We start from the raw sequence: 19,053 nt of genomic DNA on the forward strand, positions 1-19,053 counted from the left end.
TGGGAGAAAAGACTACACATGGCTAACTGAAGAGGTTTTTTGGTGGGTGGCCATTTTAGACTGCTAGTAGTTCTATGAGCGTGTTCCATTCTCCACACTCTGCACTGTGTACTGTGATACAGTGCACTTTCCACCCTCAACTTAACGGCTAAATTTGAGGGTGAAGTGCAGGTCCAATTCACGTTCTGTCTGATACACTTCACGGAAATGACCGCGTTGTCGCGTGTCATCAGAGTTTACCAACCGTCAATATACAATTCATCACGGAAGACACTGTTCCTTGTGTTGACAAGTTTTAAAAGTTACCCCTTTCTCTTATACACATGGCTATTGTCTTTGGAATCAAAGCTATGCTGTCATCACAGAGATTCGGCAGTTTGACCAATCTGACACTCAACCAGAGAGGAAACTACGTAACAAACATGGCGGCCGTTGAGTGCGAAAAGTGTACATAACTCCACACTTCAAAAAATGGCCGGTTTGAGGGCGTTATCCGGGTAGTTTACAGTACACTTCACCGCCGCGATTAGAAATGGAACTACCCTGCGTACCCAAACACAGTGCGGGAAGGGCGGACAGTACGAAGATTGGAACAGCCTCTATAACCACGAGTGCCCTCACAGACAGCTGACGACACTGCTCACGTGACAACCGAGTTCTGGAGTTTGGCGCATGAACGACAGATCCTGGAACAATCGGGAATCGTGCATGGTTTGTTTTGGTCCTCTTTTCTTTTTTCACCACCCCTTGAGCCTCCACATCCACGACATATCATTTTAGCTTAAGTAAGCTAAATTAAACAGTCAGAGACCAGCATTACTGACATATATGCATCTGCAATTGAATGACATTAACTGGTGTTGTTGATCGTGATTACAAGAGGACATTTTAGCATTTATGATACTCAACAGTTCAAAGTTCAATGGACAGCTATTGGGTGCTGGTAAACGCAGGAATGTTCAATACTTCAAAAGAAAGAAGTCTACCGCACACTTTCTAGACTTCTTTCAATTTCAATTTATTTGTTTAGGGGGATAGCCCCTTGAGATAGGATATCTCGTTTTCGAGGGGGTCCTTCTTTCTTTTGAAGTATTGAACATTTATGATACCGTTTACATTCCAGTTGCATGCATGGGTGCCATGTTGATGATGCGTGTGTCGTCACACAAAACATTAGCTCGGGAACTCGTTGTTATATACTTCCGCCTGAGACCAGCCTCGAAAATTATCGATCTGACATTGCGTCACCAAATGTTCACGCCCACTTTCCCCGAGTTTTAGGTCGGCTTTCTTGGGATTCTCAACATTTTGAACGAGCCATTAGAATGGGGTTTAAATCGGTGAAAAGACTACACGCTTGTCTTCCTGAAGTGTACATTTTACCAAAATTCACGGTATAAGTGCTACCCTATCATATTTAATCAATGGAAAATAGTGAACATGCAAACAAACAATCTTGTCCTTCAATGTGGGGGTTTGTTCGAGGTGGTGGAGGAGTATCGATTGAACTACAAAAATGGCCTCTTCAGGTAGCCTAGTGTGTAGTCTTTTCTCCCATTAGAACCAATTGTAAGACATGGCTATTGAACTACAAAAATGGCCTCTTTGTGTCTGTTTTATGCAGGTGCTGGAGGAATACCCCATGATGAGGCGCGCCTTCGAGACGGTGGCCATCGACAGACTAAACCGGCTCGGTAAGAAACATGCCCTGGAGCGACAGGAAACGTGCCCAGTAGCGACAGGAAACATGTCCAGTAGCGAAAGGAAACATGTCCAGTACTGTGTAGGGTGGTGGCCAGAGTAGGTACTGCACTATGCAGGATGGTGGCCAGAGTAGGTACTGCACTGTGCAGGATGGTGGCCAGAGTAGGTATTGCACTGTGTAGGATGGTGGCCAGAGTAGGTACTGCACTGTGTAGGGTGGTGGCCAGAGTAGGTACTGCACTGTGTAGGATGGTGGCCAGAGTAGGTATTGCACTGTGTAGGATGGAGGCCACAGTAGGTATTGCACTGTGTAGGGTGGTGGCCAGAGTAGGTACTGCACTGTGTAGGATGGAGGCCAGAGTAGGTACTGCACTGTGTAGGGTGGTGGCCAGAGTAGGTACTGCACTGTGCAGGATGGTGGCCAGAGTAGGTATTGCACTGTGTAGGATGGTGGCCAGAGTAGGTATTGCACTGTGCAGGATGGTGGCCAGAGTAGGTACTGCACTGTGTAGGATGGTGGCCAGAGGAGGTATTGCACTGTGTAGGGTGGTGGCCAGAGTAGGTACTGCACTGTGTAGGATGGTGGCCAGAGTAGGTACTGCACTGTGTAGGATGGTGGCCAGAGTAGGTACTGCACTGTGTAGGATGGTGGCCAGAGTAGGTATTGCACTGTGTAGGTACTGCACTGTGTAGGATGGTGGCCAGAGTAGGTACTGCACTGTGTAGGATGGTGGCCAGAGTAGGTACTGCACTGTGTAGGATGGTGGCCAGAGGAGGTATTGCACTGTGTAGGATGGAGGCCAGAGTAGGTATTGCAACTCTGCTGCTCATTGAAACTGTGCTGCCTATTGCCAAATCTGATCGTCTCATGAATATTTACTTATAAACATCTGTAGTTCAATAGCTGTGTCTTACAATGGGATTCCATGGGATAAAAGACTACAAAATGGCTCCCTCTTCCTCGCTCCAGGCAAGAAGAACTCCATCCTGATCCACAAGGTGCAGAACGACCAACCGGGTGGCAGTGGAGGAAGTGGAGGAGGCGGAAGTACAGCAATGTTGAACCCCCTGGAGAACGACCTGATCCAGGAAATAGTCAAGATCGACCGAGGTACGAAATCACAAATCATATTTCACAAACACTACTACTATTACATTACATTTCATTGCACTTAGCTGACAATTTTATCCAAGGCGACTTACAGTAATTTACAGCAAGGGCATAGGTTAAGGTTTGGTAGGCACACTATGATTTACTTACTCCCCCAACCACTCATGGGTAACTATGCGGTTAGAGCGTCAGACTTGTATCCCAAAGGTTGCCGGTTCGACTCCCGACCCGCCAGGTTGATGGGGGGAGTAATTAACCAGTGCTCTCCCCCATCCTCCTCCATGACTGAGGTACCCTGAGCATGGTACCGTCCCGCCGCACTGCTCCCTTGGGGCGCCACTGAGGGCTGCCCCCTTGCACGGGTGAAGCATAAATGCAATTCCGTTGTGTACAGTGAACACTTGTGTGCTGTGGAGTGCTGTGTCACAATGACAACGGGAGATGGAGTTTCCCAGGTGGGCTTTCACTTCACAACCATTGTTAGTGTTACACACAACATTCCAGTTTTGGCCCTGAGTCATCCAAAGGCATATAAAAACCTAGATATTGCAAATAATCTGACCTAGAGCTATTGCTCAGAAAAAAATAAAATAAAATACAGAAGATAAAAAGTATACTGCATGAATGCTACATAAAAGTAAACACCCCCCCCACACACACACACACACACATACACGCACACACATGCACACCATTAACACCTGCTGTTTAGTAGCTTAATTGACCAAGGGACCATTGAACATTTTAACCTATTAGTATTACAGTTGGGTAGCCTGTATCTTCTTCCTGAGGGCAGTATCTCATATTCCCCATGCAAAATATCTTCATCATCCTCTATGATCTTCAGACCCTGTCTTTTTACTGTTTCGTCAAATAAGGCCTGCAGTGATGTGTGAGGGGGCATGTCCATTATTTTTCCCGCTCTCTCAATGAGAGTTTGTAGTTCAGCTTTCAATTTCACAGAAAGGTTCCCAAACCAATAGGAGCCATCATCTTTCCATGACTTCGCTCAGTTTATCTTTATCATTGCCTGCTACAGACAGTTCAAACTAGCACTTGAAAAAGGCATGGAAATCCTATATGAGGGAATACCAAGGGTGAGTGAGAAGATTGCTGTAAGGAGAATGAGACTTGCAGGACATTGCCAAAGGCACCCAGAACTGCCAGCCAGCAAACTGGGAACCATCACGTGGGTGCCTGGGGAACATAGGACCTGGGGAACATAGGACATGGGGAACATAGGACATGGGGAACATAGGACATGGGGAACATAGGAACAGAGGAACATAGGACCCGGGGAACATAGGAACAGAGGAACATAGGACCCGGGGAACATAGGACCTGGGGAACATAGGAGCCGGGGAACATAGGACCTGGGGAACATAGGAACAGAGGAACATAGGACCCGGGGAACATAGGACCCAGGGAACATAGGTACGCGCCCCCATTTTGAGCCTCTCCACTGTCTCCACTGTCAGAACCACAGCACATGGGCCCTCCGTGTGAGGACACCAGATGGGCACCACTCTGTTACAGCCAATGCAATAGTGCCAAAGAAATCTAATATCAACAACCCAACTCATTTAAAACGGTGGTGTTACTGTAAAGGGGGATCCCGGTGGTGTTACTGTAAAGGGGGATCCCGTGTACTCTCCTTAATCCTGTTACTGTAAAGGGGGATCCCGGTGGTGTTACTGTAAAGGGGGATCCCGGTGGTGTTACTGTAAAGGGGGATCCCGGTGGTGTTACTGTAAAGGGGGATCCCGGTGGTGTTACTGTAAAGGGGGATCCCGGTGGTGTTACTGTAAAGGGGGATCCCGTGTACTCTCCTGTCACTTCTCCATGGCTGCCGTTTTCAAATTCCATTTTTTGAAGTGTATGCATTGTGTTATAGGAAGCCAGTGAAGTTGATGCAGGACAGGAGCGATGTGCTCTTCTGATCTGACGTCCCCTGCTGTCGGCCTAGGAGCCAAAACAACATTTGGAGGACTATTCTTCATTCACCATCCCGATTGCAAATGAGAAAATGACATTAGAATTGAGCTTTTGTGAGATATTGAAATACAATGCTGATGTCGGTGACGTCATCACGAGGCCACAAGGAGGAGTCGGCATATTAGACAGGAAACTCTCGTTACCTTCTGGGTTCTCATCCTCTAAGACACACACGCGCACACACACACACACACACACACACACACACACACACACACACACACACACACACACACACACACACACACACACACACACACCAGTGCTTGACACTAACTTTTTTGCTTACCAGCCATTTTTCTATCCTCCCCAGAGATGGGTGAAGCTGGTCAACTTACAGGCCTGGCCGCGCGCCATGTCGCTGTTCGGGGCCCCTAGGCAGCCATCTTTGTAGTTCAATAGTTGTGTTTTATCATGGATGTCAATGGGAGAAAAGACTACAAATGGCTCTCTGACTACAATTGGCCCCCTGACTCTCTCTCTCTCCTCTCCAGAGATGGTGAAGCTGGTCTACTTACAGCCATCTTTGTAGTTCAATAGTTGCGTTTTATCATGGATGTCAATGGGAAAAAAGACTACAATTGGCCCTCTGACTCTCTCTCTCCTCTCCAGAGATGGTGAAGCTGGTGGACTTGCGGGCCCGGCCGCGTGCCATGTCGATGTTCGGGGCCCTAGGCGGCATGGGAGGAGGGCCCCCCGGGGCGGGCGGTTCAGCCATCGCCAGTCTGCAGCAAGCGGTGGCCATGAGCTTCTGCCCCACCATGGGCAGCCCTCTCGCCACCATGGGCAGCCCTCTCGCCGGGTGAGTTATGTGTGCCATGTGAAGGGGCAGCCATTTTTGCAGTTCAATAGACATGCTTTATAATGGGTTTAAATTGGATAAAAGACTACACACTAGGCTACCTGAAGTTGACAATTGTGCTCAGTCTTCCCCTGTGATTCTCTCTCCTCATCTCATCTCATCTTCTCTTCTTTTCTCTTCTCTTCTCCTTATCCATCCCTCCCCTCCCCTCTCCTCNCCTCTCCTCTCCTCTCCCCTCCTCTCCTCTCCCCACTCCTCCTCTCCTCTCCTCTCCTCTTCTCTCCTCTCCTCTCCTCTCCTCCCCTCCCCTCCCCTCTCCTCTCCTCTCCTCTCCTCTCCTCACCTCTCCTCTCCTCTCCTCTCCTCCCCTCCCCTCCCCTCTCCTCTCCTCTCCTCTCCCCTCCTCTTCTCTCCTCTCCTCTCCTCTCCTACCCTCTCCTCTCCTTCCCTCCTCTCCGCTCCCCACCCCTTTCCACTCCTCTCATCTCCTCTCCTCTCCTCCTTACCTCCTCTCCTCTCCTCTCCTCTCCTCTCCTCTCCTCTCATCTCCTCTCATCTCCTCTCCTCTCCTCTCCCCTCTCCTCTCCTCTCTTCTCCTCTCCTCTCCTCTCCTACCCTCTCCTCTCCTCTCCCCTCTCCTCCCCTCTCCTCCCCTCCCCTCTCCTCTCCTCTCCTCCTCTTCTCTCCTCATGTCCTCATCTTTTCCTCTCCTCTCCCCTCCTCTCCTCTCTTCTCCTCTCCCCTCCCCTCCCCTCTCCTCTCCTCTCCCCTACTCTCTCCCTCTCCCTCTTCTCTCCTCTCCTCTCCTGTCCTCTCTCCTCTCCTCCTCTCTCCATCTCCTCATGTCCTCATCTTTTCCTCTCTTTTCCTCCCCTCTCCTCTCCTCTCCCCTCTCCTCTCCTCTCCTCTCTTCTCCTCACCTCCTCCTCTTCTCCTCTCTTCTCTCCCTCTCCTCTGCTCTTCTTTTCTCCTCTCCTCTCCTGTCCTCTCTCCTCCTCTCCTCTCCTCTCCTCTACTCTCCTTGGTTCTTCTCTCCTCTCCTCTTCTCTCCTCCCCTTGGTTCTCCTCTCCTCTCCCCAGCTCTCCTCTCCTCCCCTCACCTATCCTCCTTCTCCCCACCTCCTCCTCTTCCCTCTCCCTCTCTCCTCCTCTTCTCTCCTCATGTCCTCATCTTCTCCTCTCCTCTCTCCCTCTCCTCTCCTCTCCTCTCCTCTCCTCTCCTCTCCTCTCCTCTCCTCACCTCCTCCTCTTCTTCTCTCTCCACAGTCCTCCGTCTCTCCAGTCTCCTCGTATGGTTCGCCGCTTCCAGGTCCTCCAGAACGTCAACAGTCCTCCCGTGGCCGCCCTCTCCCCGCTGGCGGGCACCATGCCTCCTCTAGGTAACACATTTGCTATTCAGAGGTTACTACCAGAGATGCACCGGATCCTAATTTTTAGGATCCTGCCGGATACCGGATCCACTGTTTAAGATCCTGCCGGATCCGGAACCGGAACCGGATCCTAAGAAAGGGTTGAAACACATAGCCAACTCGCACACGTGGGCCCTTTTTATTACGTTGTCGCAAACTATTTTTAAGACTCATTGGCTTACTGCCACCCTGCCTTCAACGGCCGCTTCCAAAGGGCTTTCACTCCATGCAGCAATTTGGAGTCTGAAAGACTGACTGAAAAGCCTAGGCTACGTAAAAATTAGAGATGCCCCAGATCCTGATTTTTAGGTTACAGGATCCACTGCTTAAGATCCTACCGGATCCGGATAGTCTGAAAAAACCTATTATCCTGCCGGATCCGGAACCGGATCTTGGATCCTGTACATCTCTAGTTACTACCCATCAGTCATGACTGAAAGCCCAAAAGCGTAATTTTGAATATTGAATTTACCAAACAGTAGGTAGGCCTACACAACCACAGTCATTTGTGTAGCAACCACAATCAATGGTAGCAACTCATGAACTCAAATAATTGCGTTTTGAAGGCTGGTTTGGGTTGTGGCCATGGGGGCCAAGTTGGCCTATTCCCTTGCCAATTTCATAGTTTTCTTTTTTTTGGTAACAGCCATTTTTGTAGTTTCACAGCCGTGTTTTATAACGGCTTATAATGGTAAACCGTTACTTCCTTACTTACCCATGATGCTGCTGAACCTCAAAATCAAAACCTTCAAAATGTCGGGATAGTACCGGTAGACATGCACAGTGGTGTGTTTTACTGTTTAATTGAAACGTGCTGTTGTAGTTTTGGGTAGGGTGCGCACATCCAAAAACACTTCTTGCAGGTGCCAGACAAAAAAGTCAGACAGTTGAAAAAGGTAGGTCTGCACACTGCCGATCAGCTCCAAAAATAACATTTATTATTTAAAAAGCAACGTTTCGATCACGCTGGATCTTCATCAGCCATGAAACCTACCTTTTTCAACTCTATGCAAGAATGGCCAATATATTTAGTTTGTTTGCAATAAATTAGCGCTAGCACGTTTCAATTAAACAATCAAGAATCAAGAATCAAGAGCTTTTATTTGTCATTGACCAAAACGAGTTTTGACAACGAAATTGTGTTTAAGAATACAAGTACTCTCAGGTCGCTGCTCATGCGAGCGCCGCCATTTATCACCACTGATCATGTCACTACATTTTGAAGTCTTTTAGGCAAAGCCATCCGAATGGTTGATAACGACTTTCGACCTCTCGAGCCTCCTGGAAGGTAGAGTAGGCGCCTACTTTCCCATTCCTATGGGACCTCTACCAACTAATATCGCCCATTCTATCGTGTGATAACGTTCGAAGAGTGTGTGTGTGTGTGTGTGTGTGTGTGTGTGTGTGTGTGTGTGTGTGTGTGTGTGTGTGTGTGTGTGTGTGCGTGCGTGCGTGGCCTCCCTCTTGCCCATGCCCCATCACAGACACAATGCCATGTCTAAGTAACGAAATGCATTTTTCGTAGTTTTATAGCCGTGTTTTGTAATGTGTTTCAATGGAATAAAAGACTACAAAACACCATGATCCCCTTTAGGAGCCGCTGCGTTGGCGTCGGCTGCAGCCGGCACGCTGTCCTCGCTCCAGAGTCCGATGGCGTTCGGCCTGCCCTCCTCCCCGCCCGTACAAAGCCCGCTCGCCGCACCCACAGGCTCCAGAAGCTTCCACTGCGTCGGAGGTGAGTAGAGGGTAGTAGAGGAGATTACCATAAAAACAAAACAACTAGAAATGCACTCAGAGAGTATGTTGATGTTTTCTTGTTTTTGTTTTTGTTTTTTGGGGTCGTGTGTAGGGGTCGACCGATACAGGTTTTTTAATGGCCGATGCGATACCGATTTTTTTTTCATCACCCTTGACCGATACCCGATTTCCGATACCCGATATTTGGGGCCGATATGGGTTAAAAAAAAAGCTTTAAAAATGACAAATATTCCACGTCTCAAATTAAAAATAAACATTCCTTTAACAATATCAAATTGAGGTAGAACTTGTAACACCCACTCTAACAATCAAGTAATGTCTAACAATCAAGTAATAAAAAAATAAAGTCTCTTGGTGCTTTTAAGAAAACACGAATGACATAAAATAATAAATATAGCGTATCGGCCAAAACCACACGCATATCGGCGATACCGATAAAATCAAAGTATTGGCCCGATATCAGACCGATATATGATGTTTTATTGTTTTTGTTTTTGTTTTTTTGGGGTCATGTGTATCAGTGTTGCGTTATGCGGCAGCTATGTATGTCAAAGACACATTTCTTTTGGGACCAATAAAAAGAATCTTGAGTGCAGACCTCCACTAAGGAAGCTGTTTGATAAAAGGTTTGACTATGTTACACCTTGATTTTTTTCAAGTTCCCCGCAATGTTGAAGAATCTTTTAAAAGATTCCTGGATCCGGACATGATCGTGACCACCAAAATGTAATCAATCAACTCCACAAAATTTCATCAAAATTAGTTCATAACTTTTTGAGTTTTCATGCTGACAAACAATTTGGTAGACAGACAGACAGACAAATGCGACCGAAAACATAACCAAAGAACATGGATCTAACAAGAAGCGTCATTTTGTTTCTTTTCCGGTATCCACTTTATGTCAGGTGAACTTCCCTTTAGGAGACCTTCGGTTAGGAGACCTTCGGAGTCCTGAGGTTGAGAATCAATGAAGTCCCCTTAAGTCCCCTTAGCGCTGTAGATGGCGGTAGCGCACGTCTTGCGCAAACACCTCAAAAAGAGAAGAAGAAGTAGGGGACAACGGCCCCTTAGGAGACCCAACTTGAGCACACGCTTTTGCATTGAGTGGCCGTGTTTTGCGATATCTTGGTTTGATTCAGTATTTTTGACATAACCTCTTTGGCGAAGGTAATGATCAGTAATCACGTGTCCCCTAATTCGGTATGTGGCTAATGGTGCATATCCAGACCCAATTCAAACTAGCAGCAGATGGGAATTTGTTATCGGATTATGAGCTGCTTTTTTTTTTCCTTTCAAAATTATTTTGATACCCTTTCTCAAGTGGTATTTCACCTTTGACCTTTGACTTTTCCCTAGGGGTGAGGTCGGGGTCACAGCTTTCACTCGTCCAGCAGCAGCAGCAGCAGCAAGGCATCATGGGAGGAGTTGTGGCAGGAAGTCCCACGGTGGCCTCTTCGCACGGCGGCAGCCTGAGGCTCAAGTCCGGCTCGCAGCTCTCACTGGTGCAGCAGGCAGCAGGTACTCATTATAAGATGTGGTGATTGGACTACAAACATGGCCTCCTCAGGTAGACTAGCAGTCACTTTTGGCTATGGTGCACATTGTGATCTATTGGCTAGTCTCACTCAAAAACTAAAATAACGTTTTTTTTCTGGCGAAAATGAGTGACTTGTGTCCTGTTGAGTTAAGGCTCCGGTCATGAAGTATAATGGTGTGACTTAGACGCCCCATTCTCTCTCCTCTTGCTAAAACATGTCTGCAGGAAGTCCGACGGTGGTTTCGCCTGCTGCACTGAAGCTGAAGTCGGGATCGCAGCTGTCCCTGGTCCAGCAGCAAGGGATCATGGGAGATGGAGGCAGAGCGGCGGCAGGTACTCATTTGTAGTATTTTCTCCACTCACTCACGCCGTTTTCGCTCCACCAATACTCTATTTCACCGTCACAGCAGTTACGCTATTATTACTTGCATTTATCGACACATAACCTTGCTTTAACCACGGCCACATTCTTTTTCACCTGACCAAAACCTACAAAACCGAAGTAATTCACGCTAGTCCGCTCATTGAAAATATTTTATCAACACTAGTTCCAATGCGTGGGTATCAAACACGCAGCCAATGGATGTGAGGCTGCCTTATTGTGATTAACGGTCAGCCAATGGGTGTGGGCTACATCATGACGGTAGGACTACTGTTCATGGGTAATGTATGCGACGTTTTGACGTTCATCAGACGGCAGCTACAGATCTGTGCGGGCAGCTGTTTAATGTTCAGTCGGGCGCGCGCTACCGGCCAATTTGGCTAGTGGATGATTTTTTCTACCAGCCAAAATGATTTTTCACGCGCATTTGACGTGTTGGCGTGTGTTAATTTAGAGCCCTGGAAGCAGTGCTGTGCTGACCGTGCAGAACGCAATGCAAAATTATGATGCATTCTGGTTAGAAAACTCTGGCATTAAACTGGCAAAGTGTGCGCTGCATAGAAAAAGCATCACTGCTTCATCACAAAACCCTCCTAGCTCGGTTCCCCAAAACCCTCCTAGCTCGGTTCCCCAAAACCCTCCTAGCTCGGTTCCCCAAAACCCTCCTAGCTCGGTTCGCTCTCTGTTCAGCCAATCAGCAAACAGTTGTGTGAGTGGTGACGCAGAGCTCACCCGCAAAGTCCGTTACTGATTGGCTATGGTAACAATGTTCACACTTTTGTCTTGTTATTTGTATGCTTTTGCAACACCATATCGTAACAGTCCGGCTAATAAAGCACAATTTTACCATCTTCCACCCTCAATGGAGATGAATTCCTCTCAGCTCTCGCCAGACTGACAAGCTACAGTTATTGCACCACAAGAATGAGTAGGTGTGATCGAGATGTTGTCAACGTATGCATGCGCATTTAGACAGCAATGCAATGGATGAAAATGCTGCATGACGGTTAGATTTCCTATCAAACTTCGAAATTTCGTCGATGTTGCGTTGACGAGGTGACATGTCACATGGTGTCAAACTATCGCGGGATGAATGCGACTGCAGTCAGATCTTGCAACCTCTGCAGTTGCTTATGCCCTTCAACGCTCGTCTGCGGACTGCCTCCAAGGTCACGCGTCCATGAACTGGTTGGTTAACAACTCACTCACGTGTGTATATGGGTCTTGTCTCACACCTCTACACAAGTTTGCGCAGGTCCCCACTTCAGCTCCTCCTCACTGCCTGTCCCCCCACTCCTCACACGTGGTGTGTTAGTAGAGCAAACCGGTGCGAGCTCATCGTCTCGTTCATATTTGTGGCCGACTGTAAATGCGCTGTATTTAATACACCCACATCGTGACAACAAGTTCGAAGTTTGACAGGAAATCTAACCATCATGCAGCATTTTCATCCAGAGTGCATTACTGTCTAAATGCGCATGCATGCGTTGACGACTACTCGAATGCACTTAATGCCTTTGTCTGCAGGAAGTCCGACGGTGGTTTCGCCTGCTGCACTGAAGCTGAAATCGGGATCGCAGCTGTCCCTGGTCCAGCAGCAAGGGATCATGGGAGATGGAGGCAGAGCGACAGCAGGTACGCCCTTGTAGTCTTTTCTCCTGAAAGCCATTGTAAGACTCATCTCATTCTCATCTCCACTCTCATTCAAAGTGAAGCGCTCACATCATTCTAAGGCTGTATAATACCCACAGAATACTAGAAAGGCAAACAGCAGTAACTACGCTAACATTGAAGCTGAAAAAATGACTTCAGTGGTATTAGGTTGGATATTGTAGTTACTGCAAATTTTACATGGTTATTTCTAGGGGTGTGAATCTTATACCCACAAAACGATCCAATTCAATCTCGATTCACAGGCTACGATTCGATTCAAGATCGATTCATGAAAAATATTTAGCGATTCGGTGCGATTCAATGTTGCATAGTGATAACCGATCCAAAGTCGGTTAACTTTACAGCCTTATTAGATAGATAGATAGATAGATAGATAGATAGATAGATAGATAGATTGATAGATTGATAGATTTTTAAACTACATCATGGTAGAGCAGTTCTCATTATAAGCTTTCCGATTGACCTCATCAATTCACAGGCTACGATTCGATTTAGGGACGATTCATGAAAAATATTTAGCGATTCGGTGCGCTTCAATGTCGATTTGGTGCGATTCAATGTTGCATAACGATAGCCGATCCAAATCGTTATCTTTACACCCCTAGTTATTATTTCTCTAAAACGGGACACATGTGGACCATAAGGCTTTGTCACAAGATAAACGAGGGGTAATGAGGACCATTTTCAGTCTAAACTCAATTTTGTAAAAAAAATGTAGTTACTGGACCTTGCCTATGTGGGCCAGTGCTGAACTACTAAAATGTCTGTGTAGTGGTGTCAACAATGATCGATTCGGCGATGCAATGCCGGGCATGGACGATCCAGAATCGATCCGGCAAGTTCCAGAATCGATCCGGCAATTTTTTAAAGTTTCAATTACTTCCGTGGATATTTTGAGAGCAAATGAATGTTGAATCAAGTAAAAGCACTTCAAAACATTGCAAGACTGATACATACTGATACAGAAAACAGCCAATAAATTGTTGCTCAGTATCTGACTTCTTGCATTGCCTCATCATGACTGATTAAACATTAGCTTTGCTTTCAGTAGAAATGTAATGCATTGCAATGCATTGTAGAATTGAATCGAATCGCATCGCAACCTCCCGAATCGTGATCGAATCGCATCGTGAGGGCAGTGCCGATCCACCCCACTATGTCTATGCGTGAGGGCAGTGCCGATCCACCCCACTATGTCTATGCGTGAGGGCAGTGCCGATCCATCCCACTATGTCTATGCGTGAGGGCAGTGCCGATTTACCCCACTATGTCTATGCGTGAGGGCAGTGCCGATTTACCCCACTATGTCTATGCGTGAGGGCAGTGCCGATCCACACCACTAGAGGGCAGTGCCGATCCACCCCACTATGTCTATGTGTCTGTTTCAGGAGCAGGAAGCCCCACCGTGGTGTCGCTCAAGTCCGGATCGCAGGTCTCCTTGGTGCAGCAGCAGGTGAGACGCTTTGAAAGTTACCATGTTGGTCCAGGCCAATATGGAGATCACTATATGGCCGCCATGTTGGTCCAGGCCAATATGGAGATCACTATATGGCAGCCATGTTGGTCCAGGCTCCATATGTATATCACTACATGGCAGCCATGTTGGTCCAGGCCAATACATGGATTTCGAATGTTTATCAACACGGTGTTATGAGGAGGGGCAAGACACTGGCAGCCAACCACGTGAGCTAATTTTTTGACCGACAGCGGTTTCCAACAATCAGAGGTTGAGTTGTGCGCAGTTAGTTTCGCGCAGTCAGGTTATAAATACATTTTAGAATCCATGTATATGGAGATCACTATTTGGCAGCCATGTTGGTCCAGGCTCCATGTGGAGATCACTATTTGGCAGCCATGTTGGTCCAGGCTCCATGTGGAGATCACTATTTGGCAGCCATGTTGGTCCAGGCTCCATATGGATATCACAACAGGACTTGGACTTGACCTGGTCAAATGTCTCTCAACTTGTGACTTGACTCGGACTTGATTGGAAGGACTTACCTGTGACTTGCAAATGAGTGACTTGGTCCCATCTCTGCCCAGTCGTACCCAAGCCAAGTCAAGAACAAGTCTCATTTCCAAGTCCTTAGCAAGCCTTATTGTATTCTATGCGCAATATTGACAATTACTTTTGGTCATAAATTTATTACCTCTCCACACAGCGTATGTCCCCCTTTGGCAGTCATGTTCTAAACAAAAATAGTAGTCCTACTGGCACTGGGTAAGGGTCAATCATTTCATTTTCATGTAATTTTGTCACTTACAAATGCAATCAATGGAATATATTCAAACTCGTCATGCTATTGCAAGCCATTGCAGGCTAAAACAGTAAAGTCAAGTCTAGTCTCAAGTCTATTGCGTACAAGTCCGAGTCAAGTCACAAGTCGTTCCTAATATTGCCAAGTCAAGTCATTTGTGACTCGTGTCTGATTCAAGTCCAAGTCAGTCACAAGTTTGAACCTCTGGTAAATAGTCTCTCTCTCTCTCTCTCTCTCTCTCTCTCTCTCTCTCTCTCTCTCTCTCTCTCTCTCTCTCTCTCTCTCTCTCAGCAGGTGGTGGTGGGTGTGGCCGGGAGCGGGGCTGTGGGGAGTCCAACAATGGTTTCCCCGGCGACGAGTGGCACAAGTTTGGTTGGCCTGGCGACGAAATTGAAGTCCGGATCGCAACAGTCTCTTGGCCAGCAGCAGCAGCAGCAGGTACGTCTCTTCTCCCATTTTTGTAGTTCAACAGCCATGTTTCAGAATGGGTCTCAATGGGAGAAAGGACTACACACTGGGCTACCTGCAGAGGCCACTTATGTAGTTCCATTATAAGCCACGTCTTATAATGCCTTTCAATGGGATTTTAACAGATTGAGTTCAGATCCCAAACATTACTAAATCAAACAAAATAAAATAAACGTTTAAGTATCCATAGTGACTGGGAGAATTGCACTAATGCGCTATAGATATGGACTTCATCGAAAGTGTTGCCGAATTTTCTACCCAGAATGCATCATAACACTGAGCATGCCTGCTGTGCAGACTGCGTCTAGATGTGACGTCACGATTGAGCTCAATGATGCCCGCCATGCCTCCTGTGGCACACTGTAACAGACATTGAAAAGTTAACTGCCATTGTACTACAATACTTTGACGTAACATAGGGTCTTCGGTAACACTTTACTTTACGGATCGCTAATAAGGTGTTAATTTCATACTAATTTCCCAGTAATTTCAGTTTCAATTTTAATTTTATGGTAATAACTGCTTGTCATTAGTAATAACAGCAAAATAACCATATGGTTTCCAGTGCAATTACACTATAATTTCTCATTAATAACAGCAAAAATAACCATACAGTTTCCATTGCAATTATGCTGTAGTTTCTAGTTAGGCTAATGGAAACAGCTACTGTGTCATCATAGTGGTTAGGTGGTAGGTATGCCAGTAACTAAACGGTATCAGCCGAAGTAGTTTCATACTAATTAGGCTACATCAGGGCCGTAATGTGCAATATTTCCTCTTCCTATGTTATTGCATAGAAACGACCACCCAAGCATCCTTGTATTATTTCTGCTTAATTACCTTGTAAACAATTGAGTAGTTATATGGAAATAAGATAGAATCAGGGCCGTAAAATGCATTATCACCTATTCCACTCAATTTTATGGAAATTACATATTTTCATGGTCTTAAAATGTCTTATTTCTTATTTCCACTCAATTACTTAGTTATTATCATTTTTAATACAATATAGACTAGCCTACTATGAAGTGATTCAAGTACACAGACAAACACATTGTGTGCAAAACTTTATTTATTTTTCCAATCAGTTATGAGATTCATGTTCACTGATGTGAGGTTGCCAATCTGCCACCATCCAGAGGAAGTCCTGTGAACACAAACAAACAAACAGAGAAGTCAACTGCAAGACCGGTTTCACCACGTTTTTTTAAATGTTATCAATTCACCATCGCTAAATTTGCTTTTGAAATGCAGTAGAACTACCATGTTAAATGCACGTTGTAAATCTTCCTCAGGCTGACATCGTTGCTGATTTACAAAGGCAAACTCTAGCTAGCACCTAGCTTCAGTCATTGAAAACATGGTGGGCAGAGCTAGCTAGAACTAGTGGTTTCCGTGTACCTCTGTAGGCTATGCCATTTCAGCACAAACACGGCTGATAAGACGTGTTTGCAATGTATACAGTTAAAATCCTTCAATGCTCAGAGACAAAATGAAAGCAGGTTAAAGCTAGAACTACATTAAAAGTTTGTTGTCAGGAAGCTTACCTTGCCTGGCTCTGCTGCACTGAAGTTGAACTAGCTCGCGGTGGCGGCGAGTCCTGTTGTTGCTAGGCAACGAAAGTTTGGTTACTGCAGAACAGGAGCGTCCCAATCAGTATACTTCTGTACTTCAAGCACACTCGTTCTAGTTGTACGCTGCCCGCTCTGCTTGCAGTATGGCTCAGAGACGCTGACGTTGTTTAATTGAGTACCCTGACACACAAGGGTGGAGTTTGAGACGCACCACACAGTGCTTGTGTAACAGACCGCATTCGGCGGCAGGTCGAAGGCAAGGAAAGGCGACAAAGGTTGGCTCCAACTCGCATTTATTCTGGTGAAACATTAAATGCGAACAACATCATGCAGCTGCGGTTGTACATTCATATCTCCAGCGAAGTAAACTCTTTCCTGCTGTATGTGATCGTATAGTGAATTGTCAGCACGAGACATGGAGCCATTGTCTTTTACATACATATTATCATGGACAACATTCTACCATAACATTCCCTCATTAAACGGGACATTCCATTACAGTATTCCATTGGTGAGTAAATACACATTACGAGAACGACATCGAGTAGCAAAACAAAGCCTACCTGGTGAAACATTAAATGCGAACAACATCATGCAGCTGCGGTTGTACATTCATATCTGTACACAAAAGGATAAAGATACAGTTAGCTTACTGACCACGGATAACAAAGAATGCGTGGTTCAGACTAGCAGCGAACTGACTAGCAGGTTCATAGCGTGGTCAGAAATTATCATTTCAAAATACCTTTTCAATATTAATGCAAAATCATTTGCGATCTCATAATCATGTAGCAGTACTACTCTCAACAACATTTTTGATTGCAAACCTTAGTATGCACACATGTATAATATTGCATTTATGGATGAACACACGAAGCATTATACCACTGAACTTACCTCCAGCGAAGTAAACTCTTTCTGGCTGGAGGAAGCATAGTTCGTGTGCAAAGACCTGACCTACTGCAGCTGCAAGAATACACCACCAGGTGGCTGCAACTCGTATGATAAGAAGAACCAAATATTTATAGTGAAATTCACCAACTACATTTCTAACTCTGTTACACCCACCCCCACTGAATTTCGCTAAAATATTAACGTCAGTAGAGAGAAGAGGGAAAAAAAAAAAAAACCACATGGTCACATATCTGACTAACAAGTATCCATTAAAGGATGAGGTCTCATTATCGACCTCCAGAGGCAGGGTGCCGTCTACACCCCACACAGACCATGCTTACGCACATACAATCAATAATTCAGTACCGCTCCCGCTAACCCAAAATCACTGGGATGCCACATAAAAGGAAGATGTGGGTGTCTGTGTGGTGTAATGTTAGTGCAAAAACTGAAACATGGACTGAGAGAAGCTTTCAAGAAGTTGACTGACATCACTAACTACATCCTGCTTGGACATCTGATATAACAGACGGTTAACTGGCTTCACTACTCGTCCTACCCGAGTCCTAACTGTGTGTACGGTGCTAGACCCAAGAGAGGTGGGGAGCACGCTACAGGTGTCATCAGTGTGGACTCCAGTGTGTGTGCGTGTGTCCCCTGTTTCAGTTGGAGAGCCGTGTAAGGAACCGTGTGTGAAACTCCGTTCCGTGTGTGTGTCTGTATGTACGTTGCCTATATGCCCAGACTCACTCATACTCAGAACATCCTCAGGTGGGGCTTCTGCAGGAGGGCAGTCACCTGGACGGTCATCCACATCCACTGTGGTCAGGGTGTCAACCCACTCTTGAGTCCTGATACTAGCAGCGTTGTCTCCCGCCATGGACCTCACTCCTTCTGCTTCACTGGAATCCGCCCCACTGGATGACACGAAAGTGCAACTAGAGGTGCTATCCATTTCAATTGGCAAGAAGTTTACAGGCATCAGTAGGTTGCGGTGCACAACTCTCACTGCTCCTGTCTCGGGAGCCTGAATCTGATAGGTGTGTGTGGCGGGGTTGATGTCTATGACCGTGTAAATCGTGGACTCCCATCGGTCAGCCGTCTTCCGTTTCCCTCTCTCTCGTTTGTTTGACACCAGCACTCTGTCACCAACAGCAATCTGCTTCCCTTTTGCTCGTCGATTGTAAAGCTCAGCCTGACGATATTGCTCCTTATTGACATGTTCCTGAGCGATAGCCATGGCCTCTTGAAGATCTTTGGTCAGGGACACGACATAGTGATCGTAACTGCTGATTTCTGGATCACACAGAACATTCTTGAAAAGGATATCAACAGGCAGGCGCGGAACTCTACCATACATGAGGAAAAAGGGGGCATAGCCTGTGGTCTCATGCACTGTACAGTTATACATGAAGGTGAGAGTCTGAAGGTGTCTTGGCCAATTCTGCTTAGCCTCAGGCGAGAGTGCACGTATCATGTTGCCCAAT

The 19,053-nt window shown here is 46.3% G+C and overlaps 1 protein-coding gene across 1 annotated transcript in view; it reads left to right on the top strand.

The window, feature by feature from the left end:
- LOC134466164 (potassium/sodium hyperpolarization-activated cyclic nucleotide-gated channel 2-like) overlaps window positions 1-18,262 on the top strand; it is a 96,438-nt gene extending 78,176 nt beyond the window's left edge. The window contains exons 13-23 of the mRNA XM_063220060.1: window positions 1,625-1,694; window positions 2,675-2,815; window positions 5,423-5,612; window positions 6,879-6,980; window positions 8,668-8,756; window positions 10,136-10,297; window positions 10,542-10,649; window positions 12,226-12,333; window positions 13,761-13,825; window positions 14,925-15,068; window positions 18,233-18,262. Of these exons, the coding sequence (XP_063076130.1) occupies window positions 1,625-1,694; window positions 2,675-2,815; window positions 5,423-5,612; window positions 6,879-6,980; window positions 8,668-8,756; window positions 10,136-10,297; window positions 10,542-10,649; window positions 12,226-12,333; window positions 13,761-13,825; window positions 14,925-15,068; window positions 18,233-18,262 (1,209 nt within the window). The remainder of the gene's footprint in view (window positions 1-1,624; window positions 1,695-2,674; window positions 2,816-5,422; window positions 5,613-6,878; window positions 6,981-8,667; window positions 8,757-10,135; window positions 10,298-10,541; window positions 10,650-12,225; window positions 12,334-13,760; window positions 13,826-14,924; window positions 15,069-18,232) is intronic.
- The last annotated feature ends 791 nt before the right edge of the window (window positions 18,263-19,053 follow it).

This window comes from Engraulis encrasicolus, chromosome 16 (assembly GCF_034702125.1).
Source record: "Engraulis encrasicolus isolate BLACKSEA-1 chromosome 16, IST_EnEncr_1.0, whole genome shotgun sequence".
Taxonomy (NCBI): domain Eukaryota; kingdom Metazoa; phylum Chordata; class Actinopteri; order Clupeiformes; family Engraulidae; genus Engraulis; species Engraulis encrasicolus.